Genomic DNA, 11,874 nt, shown 5'->3' with positions numbered 1-11,874 from the left:
ATTGGGCAGTCCGAATCGGGCTTCTGCGTGACTACGAGCCTTGAAATCGGTAGTCTCCCGACAGAATCGGGAGTGGTGGCGTGCATGTTAATGATTATTAAAGTCGCGCTCTCTGCCTAACGTCAGAACGATAACAAATATACCCCTGCCTTCTTCAACCTAAAGATGATTTCCAAAGTCCACGCGTTTTTTGGAAATGTAAATAAACCATTTACCTTTAACACGACGTGACGGGTGCAGCACACGAACAGCACAACGGGAGGAGGAGGATTGAAAGCGGGATGTGGCGTAACAGGCGGTGAGGAATAAAACGTGCCACGCATTCTTCTTTTCCGTAGTGCTCGCGAGTCCCCTGCCGGTGTTGCTCTGCTAGCCGTGAAGATGTATTTCCCTGATCCCGTTGTCGCACTTCTGCTGTGTGTTTTAACTCTCGTTTTTTTAATAAACTTTATAAACGGACGGAAGAGCGACAAATACGGCAACTTCCCTCCCGGACCGAGGCCGCTGCCGGTCATCGGTAACCTGCACATCTTCAACCTGGGGAGACCCTACCTGACCTTACTGGAGGTGAGCGCAGCGCGCGCCTTTTAACGCCACAGCAAATGCAAGTTCTGCATTGTTTAGAGTCAGTACGTGTTTTTTTTTCCTTATAGAATGGGCGCGTGCTTGAGTTGAAATAATTAATACCCTTGGGTGAAGCATGTACACAGGGAATCCACCGTTCAAAATGAGAATCAACGACTTCCCCCACCTCCCAAGGCGGAGAATCTAAAACGAAAACAATATGTGTTTAGCTTTTCCATACTGGTGCAGATAGGGCACTAGTTCTAAACAACCGTTAGCAAAGCCAATAGTTTTCGCCTAGGCAAAATTTATTGACTTTGTCAATATTTTTTTATATGTTGCGCCGCAGAGGCAGCATCCATGCAAGAATCCGCTCTTGAAGCAACTGGTAGGGTGGCCCTAAGGGATTGTCTGGGCAAACACCACCTTTAAGATGTTGTACAATATATAACTAGTAAAAGCTTTAGATTCTTTTAAATGGCACATAAATAAAGCTGTGGAGAGTTCTTGCTTGTACTGCACGCTGTGTAAATCCGTCTAACTGGTTTGTAGCCAAGTCAAAGAATGCATTGTTTACTGTAATTACTCACAGCACACAGAGAATGTGTAGACACAAGAGGAGCTGGTAGGCATGCAATGATCACGTTTCAGTCTCAGATAAATAGCAATCTGAAACTCCCCTTTACGAAAGCGGCATTACGCCACTTTCCCCGATCACTCAATAACACGGGCAGGAACTCTGCTTTTTGTGGGCAGTTTTAAATAGCGCCAACTCGACCCGAAGGTACTGGCGCGCTATACAGGAGCACAGTTACTTTACACATTCAATATTGGCAGGCTGGGGAGATTGAGTGATTTGCTCAGAAGAATCAAAGGATGTTGAGCTGACGCCGAGACATGCACCAGGTTGGCAGCTCTGGCCGTTACGCCACAACCTCTGCACCGGGAAATATATAATATTCAGCTGCTGAATGCGGAAATGAAGCTATAGTGCAGTCGCTCACGTTTCAAGCATTCATATAACCCAAGCATTTGCAATGCAATTGCGAGATTTTGAGCTATTGGCGTTGTAAATGACAATGCCTTTTATTTATCTGTTTAAAAAACAACACATAAATAAAAGGCATTGTCATTTACAATACCATTCGGTCAAAGTTTCTAAAATGCAAGACCTATTACATTGCAAATGCTTGTTGTTTACAAGCGCCCCATTCTGCGCTCTCAGTTTAATAGAGGCCACGCCTCTTTCTTTAGACGAGCCGTGTCTAAAGAAAGGTCCGCGGACGTTATTAAAGTAAAAGTAAAAAGCTGTTGTTTGTCAAGTTGACAAACTCATGCTTTTTGTTGTAAAAAGCGCCCAGTGGAAGTGCGTATGGTGCACTGCATGTGCTGAATGTTGTAGGAAAGCATGTAGTGCCTGCAGTAGGAGAAACACATTAAAGAAAATAGTGCTTACTAAGTAAGCTAAGCTAAATAAGATGTACGGTGTAACAACTGAAGTAAAAGGGCCAGTCATCATGGGAGATTATAAATAAAGACAAAGCGATAATAAGGAGAAACTAACTAGCCTATTAACGAATCAGAAGCCGGCATTTACGAAGGACAATGACACAAACCAATGACAAATATGGGTGAAGAGTGGACAGGGCTTCAATTCCATACTCCAATACAGCATGCCTTGTAAAGCAGCGCATGCGCTGCCCAGGCTCGACCTAAAAATCAAGGACATGGAACTGAGTAGACCATACCCAAATGCTGGAAAAAACCTTGAAATACGTAAAAGTCATAGCTGTCAAGTGGCGTGGCCCTGGGTTTGTAGCCAAATAAATGGTGCTCGCTTGGAATTTTAAGTTTAAGTCCACATTTACAATGAGAAAGCAGTGGCTGCTCCTTTGCTAAGGCAGAGGAGCGTCGCCCCACTTCTTTTTAGGCAGTGCAAAGAAAGAAAAATAAATGATTACAACACTATGTTATCATTTTATTTTTCCACACTGATGCAGGTTTTGGGGCGGGGCTTAGCTGTCATCGCAGCCAGCAGGTTAGTTGTGCACTCTTGGGCTGGCCAAAGAGGGCCGGCCAAACAGTCATGTGCACTTAGCATGTTTCCCACCAGGCTGAAATATACTGCTTGGTGGGGAACATGCACAGGCTCCAACTGCCTGTCTGAGCGCCGAACAACGACGCTTAGATCAATCGCAACGCTGCTAACAGCAGCGTTTGATTGGCTTAGGGGAACCTCTGTGCTTCCTGTTCTGGGCAGACTGAACCAAATGAGGGACAATGATAGAGGAGAGTCGGCGGCCTACAAGGTAAGTGATATTTACTTTTTTACCACCCTCGTTCAGTACCAGCCACGACTGACTATAAGTTGCTATGTTAGTTAATTCGATGACAAGAACATTTGACAGCTCTGAGGTAACATCAAATTTCAAATCCTATTTTACAAAAACGTTTCAAACAAATAAGTTCTCAGGTCTTCATTTAAAGAAAAAACACCAACAACAAACTCATGTTTTAAGGTTGTGATCTGGCTGTACCCCTCAACTTACATCATCACATCAGTGGAATGATGGGCCAATCTCCTCGTCATTTAGGTTTCACTAGAATAAATCTGGATGAATCAACTTGGAAAGTTTGAAAATCTTGCAGGGTGTTCAGGTGCGTTTCAACATCTACTTTTTATATTTTATTTTCAATCAAGCAGTATTTTGCCTTACAATTAAACACCAATATGTTCATAAGCCACCTATCTCTCCGAGTGCAGCCGGGTTGTAGCTCATCCCCGTGTCCCAGATAACCCTCACCTCTCTGCAATGCTATGTCACCTCATGCAGTGCAGTGTCAGCTACCAACAAGCCACAGAACTAGAAAAGACAAGCATTGGCAAAGCCAATAAGTTTCGCCTATGCGATTGCAATTGGTGTTGTCAATGTTTTTTTAAATATTTTACTAATAAGAACAATTAGCACATTTATTGCAATATTGAGAGTGGGGGCATAAGGTCATAGTGCTCAGACTGCCAGTCAAGATTCTAGGCTCCATCAATCAGAATAGACTAGTGAATTTTCAGAAGGTACGAGAGAAGGAGGCAATAAATATTTTGACAACAAAATTGTATGTATTCCCTATACCTTCTTAAGTGCCCTCTGAAGAGGTGTGCGTCAATTAGTCAGTTGATGGCAAATATCTAGCACAAGTGAAAGACATTGTGTTAAGCAAGTTTAAATTGCCTCTTTTGTCAAACTTCTCAATCTGATGCCAGACAAACCACATTAAAGACTAGTTTTCAGTAATATTTTCTCACCTCCTCTTACTGATCTTCCTTGTTCTGAATTCCTCTAGAATACCCCCCAATCGAATGAAAGGTAATGCCACAGAAAACAAAGCACAGTTATTTTTTTTTTACTAGTGCAAACACAAATCAAAGGCATTGGAGCTCTTTACATGAGCACAAACATTTAATTACGCAAGGGTACATTCATTTTTTGTTTACAGGCATGGAGAAATTAACCCCTTCGCTGCTAGGCTTTTCCCCCCAATGTGCTATGCCTGTTTTTTTGGCTATTTGGGGTAGTTTGTGCTTAGGCCCCTGTAACGTTTTGACCACATAAGGTATCCATGCCAAATTTGCTTCCTTTTTTTCCAACATCATGGGGATTCTAAAGATACCCAGGGTTTGTGGATTCCCCTGGAGGGGACCCAGAAATTAGCCAAAATACTGGTCTATTTTATTGGGGGGGGGGGGAATGGGGAAAAAAGGGCTACAGATGAAAGCATCTGTTTTTTGCCCTGCAAATAGTATAAAAAAAGGAGTTCTGCTGCTGAAATCACCATCTTACCAGCTTTCAGGGACAAGCAGACTTTTGTCAGAAAAGCACCGTTTTTTTACACAGTTTTGGCATTTTTCTGGCACACAGCCTATTTTTGCTATTTTTTGTGCTTTCAACCTCTTTCCAGTTAATGGTAGAAATGGGTATGAAAGCAATAGTGGATCCTGGAAAGCTATACATTTTAGAAAAGTAAACTAAATTCTGAATGCAGCAAGGGGTCATTTGTGTAGATCATTTAAGGTTTCTTTATAGAAACTAACCGTTGAATATAGGAAACATTGAAAATTAGTTGAAAAAACAGCCATTTGTGTCAACGTTTTCACCTGTAACTTCTTCTAATGATTACAGCTGTTTGAAAGCAATATATCGTTACATCCGCTCGACCTTTATGGTTGTGGAGATATATAGGACTTGTAGATTTACCAAGAACCCGACGAACCCAGAGCGAATAACTGAGCAGCATCTTGCAATGTGTTTTTTATTCTGTACCAGCTATATAGCAATTAATTTGGGAAAATATATACATGAAAAAATCAGTATGAAAGACACCTATGTATTTCTGAAATTGGAACAAAATCTAGAGTTCAGAAACAGTAGATATTTGCACATTTCCGAAAATGTGAGTACCCATACTAGCATGAGAATAATAGGTCATTTTTGAAAATGACTTCTTTTTTACACGTTGTCTTTCATTTGGAAGGTAGAAATGCATCAAAAGTCAATAGGTAATAACAGTTGCTCTACAATTCTGTGTTGCCCTAAGTCTCCCGATAAAAATGGTACCTCACTTGTAAGGGTAGGCCTAGTGCCTGCGACAAGAAACTGCTCAAATTGCAATGTGGGCACACTCAGGGGGACCAGCAGCTCTGCAAAGAAAACAAATATCGTTATGTTGGTTTGACGCTGCTCGCTTACATGTTTCAACCTTGGTGATAATAAAGCAGCAACTAGAAGCCACCCTCCGCATCCATTATAGAAAGGTTTAATCAACTGGTGCTCCCAGAACAAATGCCGACGCGGTAGAGAGTGCTTAAGTGTCCGTGGTAGAGCAAGACCAAGGTCACACCATGCAGGACAGGAGGGAGCTAAGCGGTGTGAACCTGTGCTCAGACCGGATGTATACCCACAGGGAGAACCTCTTCCACTGCCTGCTGGTGGTATTTATGCAATATAGTGGCGTTTTTGTCATGTGCCTGGTAATGTTTCTATGCAGAGCGTTGCTATCAACAGTGCAACAGGCGCACTGTCACCAGGGCTTTAGGGGCCCAATGAACCCCAAACATGGCCAAATTTTACTATTTACCCAGGGGGCAAATGCCTCCATTTCCGTGCCTGCTTTGCCCAAGCCTGGTCCGATGCTGAAATGGACTGCAGGGCTGTGATTGGCCCGAGATTCCCTTGCACAGCGAAAGCCAGCATGAGGAACTGGATGTCTCCTTAGAAGAAAGAAGGTACCACTGATGGTGGAAAATCAGATGATCAGTTACACAGGGGTTCTCGGGGATCCAGCTGTGGCATGTGGATTTCATCACATCTATAAATGTATCAATGTTAGATACGTTGGTGGATAGGTGTCAGCTGGTGAGATTATTTCTGCTGATGGGTTACTGATATGGAAGTGGTTAATTTGAGGCGGTGCTTGCGTGTGCAGCCCAGCCCCACTCATATTTTGAGACTACTACTTATTATTTGATTTTTTAGACTTTAACCCAAATCAAGAGAGAGAAAAGCATCAAAGAGAGAAAGAACGAGAAAAACACTAACAAAAAGAGGGGACTGGATGTGGTGCTAATGCCGACTTTGGAACTGGGACACCAGGTTCTAGTCTTGGCGTTCACTCAACATCCTGTGATTGTGGGCAAATCACTTAACGTCCCTGTGGCCTATGCCTGAAAACAACAGACCAAAATCAATGTGTCCTTGTGTAATGTAAAGGGTGCTTGTGTAAAGCGCTCCTATAATGTTGGGTCCAGATTGGGCAATATAAAACTGCAAAAAGAAAAAAAGGGATGCAAACGAGTCAATGACATAAAGGGGCAGGGAGAGTATGTCAGTGGAAGAAAGAGGCAGAGGTGAAATATGACCTTAATATTTGGCAACGCCTGACATTCTGCATCGCACTAGTAGGCTTCTGAGAAAATATGGGGCGCCGACATAGAATATTCTTCTAAAAATTAGGCACAGCCTGTAGACACCATTAGGCATCAACATCCAGCTCCAAGAGGCCACAAGAATCAACTGTGAGTTTCTCCACAACAGATCAGTATATGTCCAACACCTCATGCAGCAGCGCTGGGATCAAAGCTAAATTAACTGTAACTGGCCAATGGCGTTTTCACCCGGGTGAATATAGATCTGACGTTTCTCTGCAGTTAGATTCAGCCTGTAATATCCCTGTAAACTGATCTCACGTGAAAGAAAGGGCACACCCATGTTTTGTCATCAAGTGGTGAAATTAGGACAGTTTGCGATTCAATTTGCACATTGTATGTAAAGTGATCAGGTTTAATGTGCACAAAACCTGTGTTTTATAGTGCTCACATCAGCCGAGCATCCAGGCGCTACATCAGCAGCAGATGTCCACTTTGGGGCCTAAATTAAGGACCGTTAAACTTTTCTGAAACAAGACTGGATTTGCACCAAAATATGCCGGGACTGGAGTGTATATAAAGTGTACTTTTCGCTCCGCTGGCCAGTGGCGTAACGAAACTTAAGGGGGCCCCCCTGCAAAACACATGGAGGGGGCCCCCCCGGAGGCCCGGCTCACTTTGCCCACCGCCAAAAAATCTGCTATATTTCAATTTGAAACCTCCAACATTTAAATGAAATACCTCTATATTGTCTTTCTCAAAGTTTTAATGAGATAGTGGGAAACCCTCTTAACATATAAGCTATGCCATTTGTAACAATGTCAAAAGCAGATTATTTAACTGAGGCAGCAATCAGAACGATGCCAAGGAGCGGTCCTATTGTCTCTTGAACTGCCTATGGCTGAAGAATAACTATGAAGGGTCAGAATTAGAATTGACATTAATGGACAACAACATGAAACTTTGAAAGCCTAACCCAAACCTGGAATTCCATAAAAACTCGACTGACAACCAGTGGTGGCTGGTGACATTTGAAAATGGTGAAGCGTAAACGTTGTGTGGCAGAGCACCATGGCGAGCGAGCGCAGCGAGCGAGCTCAAACCAGTAAAGGGGAGTTCGGGGGGGGTTCTCCCCCTGAGAACATTTTGAAAAAAGAGTGGGTAAAGGGTGCAATTTCAAGCAAATGTGAGAAGCAAGAAGGTTAATAAAGCAATTGTGAAAGTGCAGTTATTACATTAATAAAGGCATGTCATATAACAACAACATGGTAGCTGCTTATTCAGTATAACCACAGAGCTTCATAACAGACTTCAAGATACAATGCAGATAACCTCACAGATGTATTTAATTTAAACTGCAAACAACTAAACAAACAACTAAACAGAAACATTCAAGAAGAAATATTATGATTAACGTATTGTTCACTTTCTGTAGATAAAATCTAGAGAAGTAGTCCCTCTGCACTTCAAAAAGTGTTAATCTTTATATAGCGGGAACGCGACCCGAAAGTATTAGCGTGCCAGTCAGTACACACGGAGGACACAATCGGTATCAGTCAGTGTCCTCCCTCCATACACATAAAGTCAGGAACTGACTGGCGCTCTCATTTAAAGCCTGCTGCGATAATACTTTTGGGTTGCGTTCCCGCTCTATAAACATTCAAACTTTTTGAAGCACTTCAAAGAGTGTGTTAACAAAAAAGTATTTAGTTAATTTCATCAGGGACTTTGCGAACTCACTAACAGTGTTAATAGTGAGTTTGCAAAGTCCACGATGGAACGAAATACACATGGACTCACTGGAAAGAACTACATACTTTTTTGTTAGGCACAGGGAGATTAATGATTTTTCCCCAATCCCCAGTATCACAGAATGTTGAGCCAACAACACCACGCCGACCTGCTCGAACCACACATCCCAAATATTGAAAAAAGAGAAGTAAAGTTGTAAAACAATCTGTTCAAGAATCATTTAATGTCATCAGGGCTAGACTCTACAGAACAGAGCTGAAAGTCTGGGACCCTGGGCCGGAGCCCACTTTGCCCATGCCTCAAAAAGTCTCTGGTTGGCATCTGAGAGTCTTTTTTTGCCGCACCCTACCTCCTCATTTTCCATGAATTCCCTCACTACCGCTCACCAACAATGCACCTCATCTCTCTATAGCACCTTTCAGACAAACATTTCATTTTTTATAGCTCTACTCATAGTTTACTGACACTCAGTTCTGTGATCTGCATGATACATGTTTTTTGTAGCAGGCATATTAACCCTATGCGCTTTGTGGGCGGCTGGAGTGCCCATGTGAGTGCACGGTGAGTGATGTGACAGTGTGAGAGTAGGGTAAGAGGAGTGCCTGCAGGGTGAGTGAGGTGACCATATGAATTTGGGTGCGGATGTAAGTGCAGAGTGGGACGAAAGAATGCATGGTTAGTGATGGGCTTGTTTAAGTGAGTTTTCAGATTGAGCAGTGAGTGGGACAGCTGAGTGAAGTGTGACATGAGTGCAGGGCGAGTAGTGTGCTCGTGTGACTGCAGGGTTAGGTACAGGCAGGGTGAACAGCGCAAGTGCATTGTGACTGCAGAGTGATCACTGTGGGTGCAGGGTGAGCGGGTGAATGGTGGGAGTACATGGTGATCAGTGAGTGCAATGTGATTGCTGTGAGTGCAGGGTGAGCGTAAAAGTGAAGGGCCAGAATGAGGAGTGAGTTGTCTGAATGCAGGATGCATTCCCAGACACTTGAAGTAACTCAGCATGTTATTGATGGCGGCGGAAGGGTTTTCAGATATAAGTTAAACTATTGCTATTATGATGTTAATCAGGGATCGATGGTTGAGGAAATAAATCATGTGCTGATCCTCCAACAAACTTCCTGTCTTATGATTAGGGTTGCTAGCTCATTATTTTGATGTCCCAGACAGGACAAAAATAAGCAGTCACCTAAAGCCGTATTTTCAGCACCTATCTGTTCATACTTCGAACAACAAATATAAATAGAAAGCACTTTCAATTGTGTTCTAGGGCTTCCTGAATGGTCCATGACTGATCATTAAAGTGAACAAAGACAGGAAAGTCACATTACAAATCAATACATACTTTATTTATAACGCTATTTAATGTCAAGACGAGGTCTTTCCAAGCTATTTAAACAACACATTGCTGGCATTTTTATTTTGGCAACCTTACTTTATATTCATTTTCATGAAATGCATTCTCACACTACGGCAGTAAATGTAAAATACAAATGTAAGGAATAGCCCAGGGGGTACTGGAACCAGAAAAAAAATAAGCCTTGGTAACCAGTTTACAAAGGTATGTAAATATGCAAAAGGTCTCTGGCCTCGAGGCAGTTGCCTTCAACCCCGTTGCTTCTGGGCCTGGAACCTGAGGTCACCTGCACCCACCGCACACGGCACGCACCATTTAATTTATGAGGTAGGACTTTTATGAAGCAACTCACTGGTGCAACTAACGCCGGTGAGAGAGTGTAGTGCTACCTGTGTGCGCTACAGTGCTGATGGGGCCCCTGGAGGCTGGAAAACGGGGGCTGCTGGGGGCATAGCTGCCAAGGTTTCAGATTGCTTATGTGTGACATTTTCATAATTTCAGTGTAATTATGAGTGACATTTCAACGACTAGGAGTGACACTTTCTAGTGTGCCAAATCAAGCAATGAAGACTAAATAAGATTTTGTTTCCAGTTAGTATAAGGCATGTCCAGGATCCAGGCCTTTGCTGACTCTTAAAATAACCATTAATGACCGGGAATTTTCTCTTGGAAAGGTGTGAACTCTGAATGCATGACTCCCCCGAGTGCTGCCATTCCAGAGCTGCAGTTTAAAGCTGTCTCAGAGCACACGGCGAGCCACTGGCAGCACTGCTCAACAGTGCTTGCTCTCGCTGGTGGCAGTTTTCAGTGATTTGAAGATCCCCCTGAATGTTGTTTTTTCGGAGGGCCCGCTTTAAGCAGCAGTGATGCCTTCCTGGGGGCAGGCAGGATAGCAGGGGGTTCCACTTCCTGTCAGCGTGCCAACGTGCCTGTGAAGGCTTGTTTGTGCACAAATAGTGCATGTGACCAATAGTGTCACGTGGACTTAAGCCTCACACTCTCTCTTGAACTGCGGCGGGGGCGTGCGCACCATTTAAGTTATTAAGAGGCCAGGCGTGCACATGAAGAGGCCTGCCATTGCTCCTGCCTCACCCTGGCATCCGCGTGAGGACATGATTGCTTTACTGAGCCGACTGGTGAGCGGTGCCGGGGGGTGATTGGCACGCCGAGGCCTCGGGGCACACAACGGTGCCTGGCGAGGGACGAAATCTTGCCCATTGTGTACTTGGCTCAGATGTCTGAAGATTGAGGACGGAGCAGGTGCTGCTCGTCCCCCTAAAGCCCTGGCTACCACCAACTGAGAAGCCTGACCATCGAGGGGAGTCCCGGTTGCCGCGAGAAGAGAAAGACAGGCATCAGCGGGCTGGTAGCGGCAGTGCCTATAGGAATGCTGAGGCCTGATAACCGGGCCCAACTCACAGGACACACAACCTTTGAAGCGAGGCCTGTGCGTCAAAAGCGAAGAGCAGGAGAAATCACGACGGTGCTGCCTGGACACGGTGGTGATTGTATTCCCCCAGCAGCCGCGTGAAGAAGGGGGCACTCACTGGGCAGCGCCTATAGGTAGGCACCTGGTGTGAGACTGAGCTTGGCCAGAGGGATGTGGATCTTGGGACCTAGAGTGGGGGACAGAGCAAGTGGAGCTCACCCCCGAAGCTTGAACTACCGTACAGCCACCCCAGGTCACTGGAGGGGCACGTGAGTCTCATTTAAGGCCTGGGGCCCGAAACAGGATAACACATAGAGGCAACTAGGGCCTGCAGGAACTTGCCCAATGGGCATCATACTAGGCTGTGCTTCCACCCTGGATTGGATGCTGGTGGGGCAGAGGAACTGTGGGGCCACTTCCTGGGCACTATGTGATATATAAGAAGAGGCCTCCTGTGCTCCTGAGATGCTTGCAATGCGGCGGACAGGTTGCACCCTCCTTCCTTAGCTCACAACAGTAGTTGCTATTTGCGTAGACAATATGAGAGACACCGGGGTGCTCAGCTACTGCACTGCAAAGAAGAGGAGTGTCCCTCAGCGTAGTCAGTGTGTGGGGAGGGCACTTGGGGGGCCTCCGAACAGCTATCACTAATAGGAGTGCAAGGGTGAGAGACTGTGGTGGTGGTACTCTGGCTGGGGCTGTGCACCTAGTGGGTTTCCCTAAGGGAACAGAGGGAGGTGGCATGGAGACATACCTGAAGAAGTGGAGGCAAACGAAGGTGGCCCCCGACACAGCTTACACCCTTACTTGCCCTTGAACAAACACATGGGGTTCCGTTGCCGGGACACACACCTA

General features: G+C 44.8%; 1 protein-coding gene across 5 annotated transcripts in view; it reads left to right on the top strand.

The window, feature by feature from the left end:
* Positions 1-237: 237 nt before the first annotated feature.
* LOC146816630 (cytochrome P450 2K1-like) overlaps positions 238-11,874 on the top strand; it is a 504,791-nt gene continuing 493,154 nt past the window's right edge. Inside the window, exon 1 of one of the 5 annotated variants that reach the window (XM_085610505.1) lies at positions 238-567. In XM_085610505.1, the coding sequence (XP_085466631.1) occupies positions 382-567 (186 nt within the window). In that variant the 5' untranslated portion in view covers positions 238-381. The remainder of the gene's footprint in view (positions 568-11,874) is intronic. The other 4 variants (XM_085610503.1, XM_085610501.1, XM_085610504.1 and 1 more) reach the window with 4 other exon arrangements.

Source organism: Triturus cristatus, chromosome 6 (assembly GCF_964204655.1).
Source record: "Triturus cristatus chromosome 6, aTriCri1.1, whole genome shotgun sequence".
Taxonomy (NCBI): domain Eukaryota; kingdom Metazoa; phylum Chordata; class Amphibia; order Caudata; family Salamandridae; genus Triturus; species Triturus cristatus.
This window is presented reverse-complemented; position numbering and strand designations above follow the sequence as displayed.